Raw genomic sequence first — 21237 nt, 5'->3', positions numbered from 1 at the left:
TTGGGTTTTCCTTGGTGGTACAAGGAGAATAGTACAAGGTATTTAAGAGACATTCAGTGAATCTGTATGAAATAGAGTACATAGTACAGTAAAAACTAGAGTATAAAATCCTGCCCTAAATCCAACACACAAGTTGCAACTGGGACCTCTCTGCATTGGCTCCTTTCATTCATTTTATGTGTTTAGATCATAAATTCCTCAGGGTATGCAGCATATGCCTCTTTGGACACATGCTGCATACAGTGGAGCCACTGTCTCATATCAAGCCCCATCTGTTATTGTGATTTGTATTCCAAAACAGGGCTTGAAATGCTAATTACATATAACATTGATCAGCACTCATATTTCTGCTAGAATTAGATGCTATGAAAGTGGGGCACTAAACTCTGTCCTCACACTTGTGCAGTACACCCAGGAATCAGTGACAATTTTGTATCAGCAATCAGGATGTGCTGTCCTTCAGGGATGTGTGTAGAGACCACGGTGCACGCCCAAAATCCATTTCATAACTGATTATGCCAAATTGCATCCAATCACCATCTTTCCTCCTGTTCTAAAAAAAGCAGCCCTTCTCCTGCCTTCTCCTCTTTTCACTGGGAAAAGGGCCAGGCCTGCTGGATGCACAGTGGTCTGTGGGAATGAGCCATTTGAAATCCCAGCTGGAAGGGGCACGGCCAGGTTGGCACATCAGGACAGGCAGGGCTGGGGATTCAGGGACTGGAAGGACACAGGCAGAGTACATGCTCCAAGCAGAGAGCTTCAGCTTGGCACTGAAACAGCAGATGAAGCTGTGGCCTTGGCTAAGCCTCCATTTTCAATTTTACACCTTTAATGGTGAGACAAACATCTTCCAGCAATCACTGCCATTTGTTTATTCAGCCTTACCCACCCCCCATGTATTTATGGGCTACACAGCCACAGAAGTGATTACAGAGGTCATCTAATATGACCTCCTGGAAAACTTTTCATTTAACTTTCAAGAGAAGTCAGAGGAAAGGGAAAGACCCCCTTATTTCAAATTCTTAATGAAAGAGAGACCACACACTGTGTGGCAGATTGTTCTAAGAGCTAAATGATAAAAGGACAGAGGAAAAGGCTTCTTTGCTTCTGGTTTGAACTCACTTGGCTTCAACTTTCAAATACACACTTCTGAGGTACTGAAAATCCTTTATCAAAGCTGTATTTTCCAAAGAGATAATTATAGAGCTCATACTCATTAATATTATCCTCCTTAAGCCCAGCTGGGTTACTTCTTTGATCTATGACTTTGGTGCATATTTTCCATTCTTTTGGACACAATAAATTCAAAACTCAGGAAAGTCTATGTCCCAGTTATAAGATCTATCATTGGATGGAAAACATTTTGAATCCATGCAAGCTCAGAATGATCTCACATTTAGCAGTCTTCCTAATCCACATGAGGTATGTTTACATTTTAGTAAAATAAGAACCATATGATTGAGGAGCTACCTTCTAAAGTTCATAAAAGTAAAATTAAAAAAATAAGAACAGCACTTCATGTATTCTTTTAAGGATCATTGTGTTAATATTATTGCTTGAACAGCTTTTCCATCCTCTGTGCAAAAAATCATCCCCTAAATATACTCTTAATTCAACAGAAATTATGAATAAGGTGCAGTTGATATAAAGAATAATCTGATACAAAAATGAATCCCTTGAATAAAGATAATAATTTTATATCTATGTTTAATTTATGTTGTTGAATGATGGGATATTATTTTAAAAGTTAACAGATATAAGTCATATTTTCAATTTAAGACTATATTCTATGTTCTACCTTCATTTCTTCAATTCACCTTTTCCTTCTCTTTCTGTGTGCAAAACACTGCTGTATTATTTAACAACTATTCAATAATTTAATCACTGCTAGTTTTGTTCCCTATTCACCTGATTTGGTAGGAAATCACAAGCCAGGCTTTGGGCAACCCAGAGCAGGAGGACCATGGGGCAAATATAGCAGCATATTTTATAGGTCAAGGACTATTCACTATTTCAGAACATTTATTCAGCAAAAACTCTCCCATGAGCAATACACAGAGTTCTTTCTTTGGCAAGAACAAAGGAAGGAACATAACTGTATTTATTCTCATTCTTTTTATCTTCCACATTGAGTCTGTCAGCACACCAGTAGGAAGTGAATACAGATTTTCATTTGGTAATCACTATTACTGAGTTCAACCACATTTCAGAGAATATTCCAGCAACACATCAGTTTTACCACCTGAAGCTGGAATTAGGAATATAAGACTGTCTTTTATAGGCACTGGATAAATTTCAGGTTTCAACTGCACCAACATTTAGAGCTTTTTCTGCTATTTTCTCTCATTTTCAATATCCTTTATTGAAAGTTATTTTGGGAACATTTCAAACATAAGTGAGTGGCTAACATTTGTAACCTTTGAACAAAGCATAGTCTTTGCAAGTCAGAAAGATGACCTTTAACTTGAAATAATTAAAGAAGAGAGAAACTGCTTTGTCTTAATGCAAAACTATTAGAAAAAATAATATATAAATACTGCTATATTGCTCCAAAGTGGAAATCACAGAAGAGGAAAATGGTAGACAGAGCCTCACATAAACTGCCTCAATTCCAGGAAAGGCCAAGTCAGAGACTAGACCAGAGCAGACCTTCTCCTTTAGAACACAAAAAATGAAGTACATAATTCCTTAACATACAGCAATTCCCTATGAACTAAGACACTTACTAAGTATCTAATTCCATTCATGGCACGATTCCTATCTAGTTTGTCACCTGTGTGTGTTTTTTTAAGCAACAGCTATGAATATGCAAGATGAAAGTATTTTACTACATAATTACCTAGAGTAAAAATTACGAATTATTTACCCAGAAAGATGGTATCTCTTACCTCAGCCACTACAGAGAAATTCTGTAGTCTATGTCAGGAAATGAAGAAGAAAATAACTAGTCAAGTACTTAAATAATTATTAAAAAGGAAAAAGGAGAAAAAAAGAGAACTCTCTAGAATCACAACTTGCTATAAGCATGGTCAGGAATTGCATTGCACCATTCCCTTTTCATTTCACTATTTCACCTAATTACAGCTCCTTTTCCCACACTGACTGACTTTCTACATTGTCATACTGCAATATTTCCCTACTCAACTTACTTTTGTAATAAAATATTAAAATGGGGGGACAAAATGAGAAAATAGGCTCAGCTTGTCTTCTGTGACAGGAAAAATTGGAAGAAAAAAGAGGAAGTGGGAAATAAAAAACTATGAAGTATTCAGATTTTTTAAATTAAAAAAATTAAATATATTTTTATTTAAAAACAAAAATATATTTAAGTTCCACCGTATTTTGATGATTACTGGACAGAATTCAAATATTCTGAAGAAAGGCTATGAGTAGCCATAACAGTCAAGATGAAATTAAAACAATTAGTAGGGATTATATATAACAATTTAAACTACAAAGATGAATTGCCTTTCAGCATTTAATTGCTGGTTTTCTTTTTTTCTTTTTTTAATTTAAAATTTAGAATCTCCATGTCTCTCTTACTGCCTAAGAAAATAGCAATTCCTTCTAATTCCAGACGAATCTAGAATTAATCTGTCTCTAAATTAATTTTCTGCTTACAAGAAGAAGATTAGACAGATGATGCATATTGAAATATTTCATATATTAGAGGCAGATTTACCTTGTCGCCTTCAGAGAAAGTCATTCCATCAATGGCCCTTTTCCAAGTAATCTCTGGAACAGGTTCTCCTTCTGCTTCACAGATAAGAGTTGCTTTCCCATTCTCAAATGTGGTTTCATTTTTAAGTTGTATTATTTGAGGCTGCACTGTTAAAAATACAAATTGCGTTACTGATCCTGCACAAATAATGTAATATCAAAATCTATCTTTAAAACCACCTTTTTTTTTTTTTTGGGTCAAACAACTTTTTTTTTTCTGGATTAACTAAAGTTTTAATGTTAATATCTATAAAAACAATTAACTTTTCTGACCTCAGGTTGCACAGCGACCATTTCTGTATGTACCATGAACTGGACATCCTGCTCCCTTGGTGGGGTAGAGTGGGATGGGTCCTGGCTGGTCTGGCTTTGTGGCTGTGTTTATGTGCTTTTTTTCCCCTTAGGGACAAGCTGCCCAGGAGTTATGGAGTCTCCCTTCCTGGAGATAACCAAAACCCAGCTAGATTTGTCCCAGCATATCTACTCTGTCTGCCTCTGGACTAGGTGGTGTCCAGAGGTGCTTTCCTATCTCAGACATTCTTTGATTCTATAACTGGCGTTTGTCTTCAAATGCATATTATTCAGGAAAAAAAATTAGGAATGATTACCATTCATTGACTTTGATCTTTAGCAATGTTTCACTGGTCTACATGAATTACAGAATTGAACAAAATACCCCAGCATAAAACACATTTCACTGGTATTAGCACTATGGAGAATAAGGTAAGATACATTTCAAAAAGTCCAGATATTGTTTGCATTCTTCAAATCATTCCACTTTATAGCCTCAATTACATATCAGCTACTTCTTTCAATCTACACTGTACCTTATAAGGTTATTTATAAATACAATACTATTTCTGGTTACATGTGAATACTTTTACATAGAGGATTTATCTGTACAAGAAGTCTGGATTAATACTGTGCATAGAATGTTACTCTCTTCCATGACATTCAAGTATCTTCATTAAATTTTTTTTTGTCTTATACATTACCTCATATATAATGATAAATAAGTTTCTCTGAACTTATTCCCCTTGTACATTGATGAAGACACTCATCCCCCTGAAAAACCCAACATGTAATCCTGTAATAAGAATATGATTCAATATATTTACACCCAAAAGCAGTGAATAAAATTTACATGAGTGAATCAAAAATTGGGCAGCTCTTAAGATTAACTTCATCAGCTTTAAGTACATTTGCTGAAATGTGTTTTCCAAGTAGTTTCTCTGAGCTTCACTTTTGAGGAAGCACCTCTATGGTGTATTCCTTATGAAACAGAAAATAAAGAGATGTAATCTGTCTTCTAATGAGGTTACTAAAGTGTGAATAGAGAACAGCAATATTGCCTTATGTTCATGGATCATGATGGGAAAGATGCTCATTCAGGTTGGAATGGGCACCAGGAGAACTTCTTGACCAACCCCCTCATCAACACAGCATCAACAGACCCTGTTCAGGTCAGGCTGCTCGGGGATTTGTCAAGCAATATTTCAAAAAAAAAACTATTTCAAAAAATATCATGAACAGACATTTCTCAGACATCTCCTCAGCCTATTGCAGTGTCTGGCTATCCTGGTGAGGGGTCTTTTCCTTATTTCCAGTCTCCTGCTCCATTTTATGACTCCTCAGTTTTAAGTATTGTCTCACAGATGCTACATTCAGCCTCACCAAGAAGAATAAGAAAAGCAGGCTCAAACTTGCTATCTGTAGGCACATCACCTGCTTTTTATTCATTCCTCCACACAATTCTTGGTCTCACTTCTCAACCCTTTTCTCTGTATTCCTTCTGTTGCTTCTCTGCTGTCTGTTCACCCTTTACTATTATGAACTAACTATTGTGTGTTTACTGCACAGAGATGAGAAACAAATAGCATTTTACCTAAGAAAGCACTGAACTAATAATCCTGCTTCATTAATATATAATCTATAGTGAATGAGATCATGTGATGAAATAAAACACTTTGAGTGATCAGGAATTCTTGAAATGTCAACTGGATACAGATTTACTGGATGCAGAAAGTAGCAAGCAAATCATTACATCAGGATGTGGTACAGAAAGGGATGTCAGTGGAAAGACTAAAATCCCCACCAGAATTAGAGACAAAAGATAATTATGTTAGGTTCCAAAATATCTTTAATTATTACTCTCACTTTCAGGATCATTCAAATGCCCATGAAATATTTCACCTTGGAACTCAAGTGCTCTATTTCTATAGCCATAACACCTGGCTACAAAAGAAACTGTTCTGTCCTTTCATTACTTTAATATATCATCCTTCCTGGAAAAAAAGATGAGCTATAACAGACATAAAGCATTTTTTTTAAGAGGGATCATACATAGTATTTCATGCCAAAAATTCTCAAAAGTTATAATTATTTCCATCAAAATGAGTTCCCCATCTGGACAACATGACAAACAATGTAATTTGCTCAAGATGATGCATGTTCCAAAACACAAAAATAATTCTTAACCTTAGACTTATTCTGAATTCCTTTAAGACCTTTTTCAAATGGATCACTACAAGACAAAAAGTTTTAGCTTGACATTTTAGACAAGAGTACCTGACATTTAAAGGAATAAGCACTGATTAATCATCAAATACATCTAGCTGACAGTTATTACTTGGAAGAAGAGAGCTCATATAGGGGATATTATTTAATTAATTCATTTTTGTAGGTCACAAGTCATAACTTACTATTGACTAGAAGTTTTTACACTGTTTGAATACTTTTCAATGACATTTTGGACATTGGAAAATATTAAAATACATTTGTATACATGTAAATAAAACTAGTTGAAAATGCCAAAACTAGTATTGACAGAAATACTGGAACAGTCATTTCCCCCACCCTCCTGCCTCCAATTTCTAACTGTTCTTTCTAAATTGATAAGGTCATTCTCAAACTGAGTTGATATTTGCATTTTGTATTCTAGAAAATATGAAGCAAATAAAAATACAGAGCCGTGGAATGCAAATTCAGCAAGCCTTCAGGCTTTTTCTGCTTTCTTCAGACAAAAAATATTGAAATATAGATGTTGTGATGTAGTTGAAATATTTGTAAGCTAAATGACCTGGCTCAAATGAAAGAATGCTTGAACACAGAAAGGAGATAAACTTCATTAAAATTATTTAAGGTAAGGAATATTATTACTAGACATGCATTGTTAAATACGAACAGAGTGATGATGTCAAATTAAGAAACAACATTTACTGATTGGAAAGTTTGTTTTCTGAGCCAAAAAGGTTGGTTTACAGTTTCCTAACACTTCCTCAGTAAGCAACTTTCAGATTCCTTCCTTGGACTATTCTGGATTTGTCTCATGGCTGTGTTCATACAACCTCTCCATAAAGCCTATGATGAACATGGATAGCAGTCTGAGGCTTTTGCTTACAACCAGTTTCTTGGAAAAGGTACACATTTTATTGAATTCACAGATTTCTACCCATCCTTTAACAAAGAGTTTCATCAAACCTGGAAAGCAACACATATATAAAGCTTGAGATAGTCCTGTGTTATACCAAAATAATTATTTTAAACAGTTTGATATTGATACAAACTTGCTTATACTGGTGAGAGGCCTGGTGTATGTCTGTATGGCTGCCTGATGAATCACTTGATTAATATATCCCAGGAGGAATCATCCCTTCTTGCTGTCCTCCTGCTCAGACACTTTTGAATCAGAAAATGTTGCAAAATGCAGAAAATGTTGCAAAACTGCAACCCCATTCTCCTGGAAACTCCTGGTACAATCTGAGTTTAGTAAACAAGCTAGGCCCCAGCATGAAAATACCCAAGAAAGAGGTTTCGGGAATTTGATTCCTTTTATGATAAGGATTCACATACATGCCAGTATGAAATGCTGGCCTGACTTAGCACAACATAAACTGAGCCTCTCTCTTTGAATGGTATTATTGAAACATGGTAAAATGCTATTACTGCTTCACACTCAGAAGGGTTTAAGACTTGTCTTCTGGGACAACTGTCATCACTGTCTTAACAGACGGGATATTTTTTTTATTTTAAAAAGTAGAATTATTCCTAAATGTGAGGAAGTAATAAGGAGGAAAAAAGGAATGCAGAAAACATATGAACTTCTAATGATGCCTCAGGCTTTAGCTTTTGTATTTTTCAGATTCTGTTCTGCTTCAGTGTGTAGTTCTGAGCTTCTTATTAGGGCACAGTAAGCTCTCTTCAGAGAGTAGGGAGACAAAACAATTCCTTCTGTGGCTGGGGACTAAGGACAAATGATCCAAGTTTCAGGCCCAAGAGCATAAACAGTGGACTGAAGAGAGAAAAACAAGAAAGATGGGACTTCATAATCTAAAGCTGTAACTGGACAATTAACTCCAATATGCAAATGGACCAGAACTTATAAAAGTGTGGGACCTCATGACCAGTCATCCATTTCTGTGACCATTTTGGGTTCAGCTTGGGTGCAGCCCTGGCTGGGCTCTTGTCCTACCCAAGGTGAATCCATTGAGGCCTTTTAATAAAAATCTACTTTATGCTTTACCTCCTGCCTATTCTCTGTTCCAGGTCAGCCTTCACAAGGCATCACTAACATTACATCTGTAAGTGCTGAGCTGGACTTTGTGAAACTGCAGTTGGTGAACTTTATGATATCTGGGAGGAGCAGGCACAGAAAGCTCCATACACAGATCCATGGCATTCTCCTTCCAGAGGTATCAATGAATTTAAATGAAAAGCTTCCATGTATGTATTGAAAAGCATCTCATGACAAACAAAATTAACCACAAAAAGCATATAAAATAAATAAACAAGTAAAATATATATAGATATATAATCTATATAAATATATATAAAATATAACATATAAGTTTACTTGCTAAACCCAAAAGAAAATTATTAAGGTATGCTCCAGGCACTAGAAAAAGGAATGGAGCATTAAGACTGAAAATAAGGGAAAAATTTAGACAACTCGCCACCCCATTCTCTGAATCACAAGACAGCCTTTTTGGTTCCAAGATGAATGCATTTTGGAGGACTTAATTAACATTAAAGTTTTGAATTTTACCATTTGAAATAAACACAAGAGGGATAAGATAGGAGAGGTACATTATATTTCCTCTTCTCTGTCAGATGACAAAAAATATATTAATAACAGCAAAAAGTTTCTCAATAATCAGTAAAAATTACATTTTGAATGTAGAAAACTGAAAAAAACTTTTCCACTAAACAGCATTCAGATTATAATTAAAAAGACATCTAGAAAATAAAATTAATATGTGTTTAAACAATGCATTAAGTACAAAGTGTCTTTTGTAATGCTTTTTGAGGTATCCCTTCATTTGATTTTCATGAAGTCATTTGTCAGAACTCACTGAAATGCCATTGAAATACTTTTACAATGAAATATTACTCAGACTGCCCTCTCACTGATTATGGAGGTAAAACACCTGTATTATAGAGAACTTCATATTAACTTATGCTAGAACTCCCTTACAATTTTTATTTTTCTTGATTCTGATTAAAGAAAGAATGTTTTTTCTTTCCAGGAAAAGAAATTATTAAACATAGAGATGTAGTTTTCTGTGACCTAAGTACAGAAAAGAGAATACTTGTTAAAAACCACAATGCTAAGTATCATCAAATTGTATAACCACGTATTTGAGGGATAAAGAAGTGGAAATAAAAAACTAGAGCGAACAAAATGAAAACCCTAGGAATATAAACATTATTCATATTAAGCACAGTATAAGTGAAAGTGATAGCTACCAAATAGAGATAAATACAGAGAATATTTTTAAAGAATTAAAGGATGAGTACCTATGGTTTCAAGCTGTTCAGTAGTCAACATAAATGAATTTGAATTAAAAACCTTACCACAAGTTCTAAGCATTAATAGATAAGATCTTTTAGATAGTAATTGCTAATGATACAAAAAACAACTATGGCAGGTAAGAAGAGGACTGACAGAGATAATCAAATCATATCAACAAAGACTGAGAAACACGGTTTTTGTCTCTTTTTAGAACAAAGCACTGATACAGATGAACTGGGGAAGGCAAGGCATGTGCCTATAGGTTCCCACATTACATATCAGAGCTGCAGAAAAACTTCAGAGTAAGCATTTTACATCAGATTAAAAAAGGGTTTTTAGCATTGATACTGAAAAACACCTAAAGGTAAACTCAAGAACCTAGGTCATGCATAGAAACTAAATATGTAGCTATTACATGACACTGAAATGAGCATGTCTATTCAAATGTCCTGTGTTCTAGAAAGTTTAAGTAGTGAATTCTATAACGTTACTATTATTTTTACTAAATTATGGTTATATTCCTGTTATTATGAGTTTTAACACTGCCAGAGCCGTGTTGTAGAAACAGTAGTCGTTGCCCTAAGGAGTTTGCATTGTAAATTAAAATTAAAGATAGCAGACATGTGAGACAAATAAGCTAATGAAGTGAGAGAGAAAAATGCAATTTAATAGGCCAATTTAACATAAACAAGTTGTTTGTGTACTATTTAGCCATAATAACCAGCCATCTGCCTCATCATTTTCAGACTGACACTTTCTTTAACACATTTAATGGAAAAAAAGATAAGTACTTGTTGTCTGGATATATGACTGTATATAATCTGTGTGAAAGAGATAAAAGTGAACTTTATTGTAGGAGACATTAAAATCCATTACAAATTAGCTATAACCTCTTAGGGCAGAGATGTGGGAGACACTCTAGAGAATTCTGTGCAAACTTAAACATAAGAAATTATTTTCCATTCAAGAAAGAAAATACCTAATAGATTTAGGAGTTTAGGATTTCATGGAAACATTAAGGATGTGTAGGTTCATAATGGATTTAACCAATTCATTGCATCCATTAAAACAGTAGGATTTTTCTTTCCATGGAGTCCCCGGAAAAATGGTTGCTAAAAGATGTAAATATATATATATACAGGAAATCCTCACTCAGTGTGGTGTCTCCTTTTCCCTATCCCTTTCATTAAAAAGTTTCCTTGCTCTAGTCAAGGAAGTAAACCAAGTAAATTTCAGGAACACTTAAAATTACTCATATAACACACAACGTTATTTCTGACTCAAATTTCCCTAAATTAATATCAAAATTAGAAACCGATTTCTATTCCTTCTATTTATTTTTTTTAAGTTTGTAAATACAGTTGAATGAAATATTTCAGTTTTTCAAACCAAGATGCTGTACTTCTTGAGTCTGGGATAAAATATAAGATTTTATTTCATATTCTTTCCTTTGAAAAGGAATTGAGAATAACTCTCAAGTACCTCAGAACCACAGCCCAATGGAATGCCAGCATTGTACAACACAACATCTACCCCCTTCAATGTCAATTATCAGATTACTCTCTCCCATTAGAACTCTTTCACTTTCATAAATTATCATTAGCTTTAGCTGGAATTAATGGTAAATCCTTAATATTTGATTTTTTTTAATTAATTCTGTCTTAAGTATTTAGTATTTAACTATTCAAATAGAAATGATCTTTCTCTATAATCCAAGCTATACTTAATGTAAATATATATTTATATATTTAATTATTTAAATATTATTTACATTAAATATAGCTTGTATTATAGAGAAAGATAATTTCTACATATATCATTATATATATATATGTATATATATATATATAATGATATATTTATATATATGATTTATATATATATATTTATAAACCCCAACACATTCATTTTTGCAGGTTTCTCATAAGTAAGTTACAGCCTTTTTTGTTTTGCACAGTGATTCTGAGGGATGTTTTCTACATTCTCACAAATACTCACTCTCACTAGGTTATATCTCAACAAAAGTTCAAATAAATTATCAGTTCTATGTAAAGGAGGGAATCATTAGCACAGTTGGGGTGGGGGAACATAGAAAGAGAAATAAGGGGTTTGAGGTTATTACTTTTATCCTTTGAAGCTCAGCACACACAACATTTTTGTGACTACATCTGCAATTGTACACTTAAAAAATAGACATCAAGAAAGATAAATTGAAAAAAAAAATTAGAAAGGCCTCTTCATGGCATTGATTTACTAAAACCCTCACTGCTTAGAAGTCAAGATAACCTGCTTTTTCCCCTTTTCAGAACTTCCCCCTTTCTCCCCTTGGTTTTCTTGCAAGCAGTCAACTTCTAAATTAAAACCAGAGTGAATTAACTATTTAACACTCCATTGTACACTGCATGTGAAGAGCAGAAAAGCAAATGCTGAAGATAACCTTTTCAAAATGAAATTCAGATGTAAAGGTTTAGGCAGCCAACAGGGACAAAAGAAGTTGTAAAATCATACAGAAAGCAGTTTGCTGCATCAGTAGGCAGCTTGCAGAAATACTACTGAACTGAAAATTGTGAATTAACACCTATTTCCTTACTGTTTACATTTTAAAAGGAAAGATGGACCATATTATGCAGTACTTACCAAAAACTTGAAGGACTGTCTGTTTTTTGTCATTTCCTGCTTTGTTTTTAGCATTGCAGATATAAGGACCTGCATCAATATTTTTTATATCTCTTATTGTTAGTTGTGTATTGCTTCCTCTCAGGACATATTTTTCATTTTCTTCAATAAGTTTACCATTCCTAAAAAAACAAAAAAGGTACAAATCAGCCTCTAAGATCCAGTAACAATGTGCTATAGGAGCATCAATAGGCTGAAAATAATATTTGAGGGAAGAGACTAGTATTATACTACCCTCAAAAATCACAATGTAATAATTTGTCAGGTTAAAATATATATATATATATATGCATAAAAATACTATAATACCTTTATTCTTAAATGTTCAATATTGACCTAATGTTAGAAAAAATGGTTGTGAATAAGATTCTTATACACACTCAAGGGAGGGCATAAGAAAATTGGTTATATATTGTATGTGAGAAACTATTAAAAGCATATTTTTCAAGTGTAGCATCTGCAGTTCGCAGTAGTAACAATGTAGCAACTTATGAAAAAATTAAATTACATTCACGTAGAGCCTATTGGCACATCAAGAACCCATCCAAATTATTTCCTCTCAGTTGTTGTTGGCTAGCCACAACTTAGCAAGCAGGCATGTCTCCAGATGTTAGAATGAGCTGTGACCAGATGGTGCAGAAATAATAAAATCTGCAAGCAATTCTGAGGGCTGATTGAGGCTTGACCAGTCCATTTGGCCACCTTGGCCTGCACACAGCTGCTTTTCCAAGAGGGCATTACTCAAACATTCTATTTTACTCAATATTCCTAGCTTAGGACGTTAAATTTTTTTCAAGATTTGAACAAAAAATATTTCCATTTTATTCTCATATAATGATAACTACATGCATTTCATATTTTCCTAAATAATATATTCTCTAAAAGACAGGATACTGTTTTTTCCTTGGGAGAATCATAACTGTTAGTAGAAGTACCCTGATATCTATATAGTTTGCACTTAGTAGTAACACTTTTTGTAAATAATTCTAATCCACTTAGTTACCAACATTATGATACTTGTTCATTTCCTTTCCAAAGAGAATCACAGAAACTGATTTACAGAACAGGAAAGGCCTAATTTTCCATATTAGATAGTCTCACAGAAAACCAAACCTAACCAAAACCAGAACAAACAGAAAAAGCCACCCAAACCCATTACACAACAACAAACAAAGAAACAAACAACAACAAAAAATCCCAAACAACCAAAAACCCCTGGTGATTTCTTTTAGGAGAGAAAAGTATTTATTCAAGGTTAGAAGTAATTTCCAGGTACCTGTTTTCACACTCATCGATATCTATAGCAGTTTCTCAGCAGAAATGAGATTATGAGCATGTCCCTGGACCCTCTAGTGAGCAGAGAGATTCATATTGATGCTGATATTGGATAATAGGAAAACATGAATAATATACTTTAAGTGGATTATTTCTTTTGTGAGATAATTCTAAGTCCTGCCAGCAAAGACCAGGAAATTGATCCAGCTAAACTTTAGCAGTGTAAATTATCTCCACAGCTATAAACAATGTTTTCAGTAGGACAATTCACATGAGTAAAGATTTCCAGTTCATGACCTGTAGTTACATTAGGATCTTTATCTTTCACTCCTGGCTAATTTAATTCCATTAGTGTATTGCATCTCTGAAGGTTATGCTTTACATTGATGTTATATCAGCTTCAACAGAGATCCCAGTTCCATGGAGAATTAGTTAGATTCTCTTAATGCACGAAATACCAAAAAAATATATACATATATAAATCGAGCAGCAACTAAACTTTGATGACTTTTCTTCTTGACAAGGTATTTCAAAGTGACTATTTTTTATAAGTGCACTAAAGGATTTCTGGAGAAAAATTGACATATTAGTTCAGATGAATCCATTTCAAATCGATCTAAACTAAATCTCATCAGCACCTGGAAATAAAAATGGTCAACTAAGTAGTTCAACTTCACCACATTAGCTAGTGTCTTCGCCAGACAAGAACTAAAAGTTTGAGAGTATTGTTTTGTCCAGCATCTTGCTTACAGTCCACATGAGTCCCTTTAATAGTAGCATCATCTGATTTTAAAAATACAGATATTTTTCATGGCCTATCTGAAGTTGATCTGTTAAAATCAGTACATTGGAAATCCAAAAGGAAACAAGGGTAGTAAAAATTCAGATAATTTACTTTTTTAGTTGACTAAAATAGCAGTGGACTGTAAGAGTACCTTTGAATAGATCCCGATTTTGCAGGCCTTAATAAAGAAACTTCATTTGACTGAATGATTGAATATTGGTGTGAGAGCCCATTTTAAAAGGCAACAAAGGCAGAAGAACATGGAAATGTGTAAACACAAGTCCTCAGTCTTCATGAACCACCTTAACAAGCATGGATATACTTTTTACACCATGAAGACAAAATCCTGCAGCAGAATGGAGTAAAAAATCATTTACCACCCTTTTTGTCAGTATTTTTCCACAGCTCCTCAGGAGACTGAATATGGTTCAGAATGTTTTGCAATGAGACATCAGGAAAAGCTATAATTATGATTTTCTGTTAGAATATCTAACACCATCTCTCTGAGGCCATTAGCTATACCTAGCTAATCAGAGATTTCAGAAAACAGGCTTCCATCAAATCACTTTATGACACCTAGCCATTCTAAAAATGTTTAACCTGAGACAAATTAAATAAAATGACTGAACTCACATAGATAAAAGGTGAGGTTGGGTTTAAAACTGAACACAAGTCCCTTTATTTGCTGTGATGAGTAAGTATAATCCTTACAAAAGCACTAGTAAAACTTTATCAAATTCAAGATATAATTCCACTTGTTTATTAAAACTGAAACACAGTAAAACTGAGCTTAGTACCAACTTACTTTCAACATCAAAAAGAATACTAAACAGAACCAAATAGGGAATAATTTGCTATTCTGAAAAATATATTCAATTAGCTTTTCAGTTGATGACAAGCATATTAAGATTAGATAAATTTGGTTAGATAAACTTCCCTAATATTCATTGAAAATGCTTTCTAGATCTTTCTCAAAATCAAGAAAAATATGTTGATCAGGTTTTTCCTATGCTCAGTCTTATTACTGAAAAATCCCTGTCTGAACTATTGTAGAAAACCAGGCCTTTATCTTGACATATTTTTAGATAAGACCAAGGACTGGAGAAGAGATCATCTGATTATGAAATCATGGACCTGAAAATTTTAGGACGGAGATTTCAGAAATTTGATGCAGAAATTTAGGAATAGCATACCATTTATTATTGTTTGCTTTCTCAAAAAACAGAAGGAATTCTCTTTCCTCATTTTTTCCCTGCTTGCATATCAATAATAATATATTGTCCCATGGTTAAATGTTCTTTTTGATGTATCATCTTACAAAATCTCAGTGTCAGCAAATAAAAAAAGAAAACAAGAACATTTTTTACTAACAAGAATTTACACCTTAATCAGATAAAATTAAAAGAGAATCAAAGGGGGACAAATAAAACATCAAAAGGGAAGGGAGGGACATTAGCCAATATTCCTTATTATGAGATAGTTCCTGAAAGAGAAACAGAATAGAAGTTTGCACATGTATGATTCAATATCCAGTCCACAAGCCTCAAAAGCTTCTGGAAAATCATTACAAAAAAATATTTAATGAATGGTTTAAAAATTTAGCTCCTCAAGGGCTGTCCAACCAAAGGGAAATCCTTCAGTGGGCTCTGATCAGTGAACACAGAAATAAGTGTCTCTCCAAGACACTTGGCCTGTGTGTGTACAATGGTATTTATAAAACATGGAAAAAATCCCACAACTTTTAATGGAGTTATCCATAAATGGTGGAAATTTATGTAATCTTCCTTCATATATACCATGATGCATGTTGTCATACACCAAAGACATTTAGGAGAGCAGATTTCAGGCAACTCTTATGAATTTTGGTCAGGACATTTAAAAAAGTACTTCAAAGACGTCAAATAAAAATAATATTATCTGAATTTAATATGAGTTCTTTGATTTGGGCTATAATATTTTGGGTTTATTTTTCCTCCTCTTTACTAAATTTTGAATTCTAAGCCACATTAAGGAATTACCTTTGCATTCTATTTATTTATATCTCCTGGGATTCAAATTGCATGAGAGAAAAATTCAACTTCACAACTGACCTTTGGCATAACAAGATTAAGATATCAAAAGAGAGAAACTTAATCTAACATTGTTCAAATGTTCCAAAGGAGGTGAAGAATTGATGAAAATCACTTCTATGCCCATTTTGAAAATGGGATGACCTTTTAATCCACTTGAAATAATATAAGTAGATGCAAATTATTCAGGTCTAAAATAGAAATGTGCACTGGTTTGATATATTGAGATACTTTACATTCCAGAAATGATGCATATCTTTGTTGAAACTGAAAGAACACAGAGTAAATAGATATTTAAATTTTTACAAATGTTGTATGGTAAGTGTTCCCAAATGGCATAGCTATACTATGGTCATGTCATTGATATAATGAAAAAAACACACAGGAGATTTAAAAGCAATTCCATTTTCAAAGTATTTTGTGTTGATATAATTATATGAAGTTACACTAAAACTTATTCAATGACACATTCCTGGGTCCAACAAGTGTCTAAATTTGTACCTCTTTCTGAATCTCATTGAAATAGAGAGTTAAGGTTAAAATCTATTTTTACAAATGTGGAAAGTGTTACCTTTTTTTTATTAGTATTGTTGACCTTTACTGGATATTTATTTACTGGATAAATGCGTATCTACGCATTTATGTGCAGAAGTCGTTGTTAGATTTTTGTTGTACTGTTTTTGAGATATGAACTTATTTCTTTTCCACTCACACATGAAGAAATAATGGCAATATGGTATTTTTGGTACTTTTTGCATTTACCTCGCTGCCAACCTGAGTGCAATTGAGTTTGTCTGAGCCTGTTCACACATTAATGCTTAATCCAGCCTTAGCAATGAGAATAGAAATGGACAGAAAATGATCTTAGAATTCAGTGGAGAAATTAAGGTTGCACAGCTTAATGGACTGTGCTAGAAGATCAGGACACATTAAGACAATGTGCTCTGATGTGGAGACCTGGGCTGAACTCACCTGTACCAAGAGATCTCAGGGGGAGGCGATCCAGTGGCTCTGCAGAACAGAGTTACTGCCTCTCCTCGATCTGCCGTGGCATTGAAGGACTTCTGCAGCAGAATGATCGTGGGGGGCACTGAAAAATAAAACATTATGTCTAATGAATGAAAAATAACATATTAGGTATTCCTGGTGAAATTCAAAATGCAGGATCCTTTGCTAATTTGGGAATTTGGGATTGCAATTAGGGATCAAGTTACCATGTGAATTATTGTTAGTAGTATTTCTTCACTTTTCTAAAATTAAAGATTTTTAATATTATTAAGACATTTATAACTTTCATTTTTAATGGAATGAATTTTTGGAAGCATTTTTCAGCAGTTCTTCAATTTTCTTAAAGAACATTCTATGACTACTGAAATTACACCTAACATGTATAAGTCAATACACACATAAGATATAAATCTATGTCCTGATGTTAGACAGTGTTTCTAAAAGAGGGATCAGTATACAGGAGCCTTGATTATGCACATTCAATCATTTTACTGAGCTTCAGCATACTTCCCAGCCAGGAATGTCATCAGCTTCCAAAGGCCAAATGCAATGCAATGGATGCACCAATGCAATGTGCAACCAATGGATGAAATCTATTTGTTTTCCAAGAATTTAATTTTGTTCTAAAAGTGACAAATGTTTTCTGTTCTTGATGGGATGAAATCATTATAAAAATATAACATTTATAACATTAATAATAATCAAATAATAACATTTTTAACTGTTATAAAGAACCTCTACCCAACCGATAAAATAGCAATAATATTGGAGACAGAACAACTCACATGGTGATATTTAACATATTTGTTTACATATCCTCTTCTATTAATTAACATGCAAATAAGAAGCGTTCAAGGCCAGATTGGATGGAGGTCTGAGGAACTGGGTGCAGCAGGTGTCCCTGCCCACAGCAGGTGTTTGAAACTAGATGGTCTTTAAAGTCCCTCCAACCCAAACTATTCTGTGATTCTATGAAACATACAAATAAAAACAATCCAAGCAGATTGGATGGGAGTTAATATATGTAGAAGAATGAATGACACAGAAAGTGAGAGGAAAGGGAAAAGATTAGGGCTTCAAAAAATAAAGGTCAGCGATCAAGAAAATCCTGGGAGATGACAGAGTGACTCAGTTATCCTTTTTATCTTTATTCTTTACTAGTGAAAAAATGAAACAGGCAACCCCAAGGAATTTGTTTTTAGTGTTCCATTGCATTTCACCAGATTTTTCTCACCCACTCTTGAAAACCAGCTGTTGTGGCTCTCTACCGAATATTTCAGAAGCCTTTTCACTTCTGAATCTTAAATATATCAAATTAATATAAAATCATGTACCAGAATTATCAATGATAAGTAATTATGTGTTTTTATGTACTTTTCACACTTTTTAATGGTGTGTTTCACAGTGTTTCACAGATCACTTCTTTCCTATCTGAAATTGCATGGGCCGTTACTCAGCACACAAAACCCTTCTGCTGTGCAAGGGGAATTTATCCATCTCCAATAAAAAAAAAAAATCCCATAATCCTACTTAGAAAGCTTTTAACGCTTTTTAGCTATTTTGCAGTGCATTGTAATGCCTGGACCTTGAAAATAGTTGGGAACATGAGGAGATAATTCTTTGCTAGAAGTAACAGGATCTTCACTGTTCATCACTAAGAACTACAGGACTGTTCAGTGCATTACTTAAGTAATTACTAAGTGCTTCAATCTTCCAAGAGATACTGCAATGACAATAAAATGAAATATTATTTTCTCATTTGAAAAGTAAAATTTTATTTTGCTCATAATTTTTCAAGGAATAAATCTGTTTTCATGCTTGTATGTACATAGGTTGTATCTGAAGTGTAAAGCTACAAGAGGAAAAGCAAAATGAAGGTATACTGGTAAGTCTCTCTCATTTCATATTTAAAGCAGAGTGGCAAAATTCAGTCTCATATAATTGTGTAAATAGCTCTCTTTCATTAACTTCACTGAGATCAGGATGACTAATTTATGGAACTTCTCAGATAGTAAAAAGTAAATCTAAGTGGTATATTAGAGAAAAATTATTAAAAAACAGAAGAAAAGAATAAGAAAAAACAAAGAGAGGCAAGAGAACAAGTAAAAGAAACTTTTGTTTACAGGAGGACTTGATTTTTTTTATTCTCGTCTATATCACCTATTTGCAATCACAGAAAATCATGACATTCAGATCGCATTGTAAATACAACTACAAAAGAAAGGTCACAATAATTTTAGTGTTGAAAGTAGAAAAGAAACATAAACATTAGATTTCTAAGAGATAATCCAGCTGTCAATTTCTTACCCATTATAACCCTCCAAGGATTTCCATACATTAGAAATTACCCTGATATCAGACTTTGTTGCAAGATTCAATTATTTTAGAGTAAATTTGCAAACTGTTCATATGCAAACTTTAATTTAAAAAATGAACTACTATAATTAGTATGGTTGCCAGATTTCAAAAAGTACCCCTGAGCTCTTTTGTTACAGTTTATCCTGCTTTGGAGACCTTACATGCTTCTATCCTGGCTTAATTGAAACCAGGACAACTTTTTCATTGAACTCAATGCTCCTTGTGGGTCCCTTCCAATTCACCTCATTCTTATTATAGAAATATTTTTAGCATATATTTTGCAAATTCCTGTAGATTCTACAGTGACTGTAGCAAGATGAGGAAATAAAGCTCTAAAGTTGAAAAACTTTTTCATACATATACTTTCATGATGATATTTTCTTTTTATCGCAAGCTGTCGTGGGTTGACAGCCTTTATCCCAATATCGTGTGTTGTGTCTGGCAGCTGTGCCTTTTCTCTCTTCCCCCCCCCCGGCCGTCTTGCTGCGGCGGGGCGGGGAAGAGAGGGGGGGAGTGTTTGACCAGGCCTTTTTGGCTTTTGGCTTTTTGCTGCTTGGCTTGGCTAGCCGCTTTGCTTGCTTGCTTTCTGCTTTTTGCGCTGTTTTTTTTCCTTTTCTTTTGTTCCCTCTTTCTTACCCTCCCCTGAAGATAGTGGACCGGTTCCGGACCTGACCTGAGACGTCCAGGACACCTGGAGCTTGCAAGAGAAGCTTGACGCCCTCACCATACACAAAGTCTGTTTCTTTCCTTTTCTTGTGTTGGGGAGTGTTCTTTTGTTACTTGTAAATAAATAGGTTTTGTTTTCCACTTTGCTCCTCCGAGAAATTCCTTCCCGAACCCGGTGTTGGGGGAGGGGTGGTTGGAGGTTTGTTTTGTTTTGGGGGGCTCCCTTTTGGAGATTTCCCCTAATTTGTCCTAAACCAGGACAATATACTTTTTGGTGCGTTGGCCGGGAAACGGAGGCCAAAAAAAAAAAACAGTGGAAAAAAAACCTATAACAATAATATTTTGGTTTTGGCTATTTTGGTGGGCATATTGGTGATTCATAATGTCATTTGGAGTGGAAGCTTGCCGGTATTTCTGGTCCCTAGGGGTTTTTGAAGTTTTAATACTTTTGTGGTCCCTGGGGTTATTTCCTTACCCAAAAATAGCTCTGATGTTGTCCCTAATAAGTAGCTTTTGTAAGCGGGGGGCACTAACCAGAATAGTCATTGTGCTGGTCTTATGTGTGATGATGTGTCGGATAAAAATGCTGGACTTTATTTCAGGAATGTATGGGTTGCTGTTATGGTTGTTTACTCAGTTTGTTTGGGGAGAAGAAGGGGGAGGGGCTTTTCAGCCTTTGTCTTCCTTCTTGTCCTCCAAATTGTTGACATCTCTATTAGAAAATACTGAATTTCCCCTGAGTTTGAAAGAAACCATCTTTCTGGCATTTAATTTATTAAGCCTTTTCTATACTGTCTGGAGTGTGTATAAAATGAAGACTGAGATTTCTAGAGGGGTTAGAGACACTCCTGACTTAGGAGTAAAACAAAGCAGGAAAAATCTTGACTGGA

The 21237-nt window shown here is 34.2% G+C and overlaps 1 protein-coding gene across 1 annotated transcript in view; it reads right to left on the bottom strand.

Annotated features, from left to right (window-relative positions):
* The window catches only part of NCAM2 (neural cell adhesion molecule 2), a 279378-nt gene that overhangs the window by 105716 nt on the left and 152425 nt on the right, over nt 1-21237 (bottom strand). The window contains exons 6-8 of the mRNA XM_058019203.1: nt 17288-17405; nt 12149-12309; nt 3683-3828 (exon numbers count right to left, since the gene is read on the bottom strand). Of these exons, the coding sequence (XP_057875186.1) occupies nt 3683-3828; nt 12149-12309; nt 17288-17405 (425 nt within the window). The remainder of the gene's footprint in view (nt 1-3682; nt 3829-12148; nt 12310-17287; nt 17406-21237) is intronic.

The sequence above is a fragment of the Melospiza georgiana genome, chromosome 2 (genome assembly GCF_028018845.1).
Source record: "Melospiza georgiana isolate bMelGeo1 chromosome 2, bMelGeo1.pri, whole genome shotgun sequence".
Classification (NCBI taxonomy): Eukaryota; Metazoa; Chordata; class Aves; order Passeriformes; family Passerellidae; genus Melospiza; species Melospiza georgiana.
The sequence above is the reverse complement of the archived record's forward strand: the minus strand, read 5'-3'. Positions and strand labels throughout refer to the sequence as shown.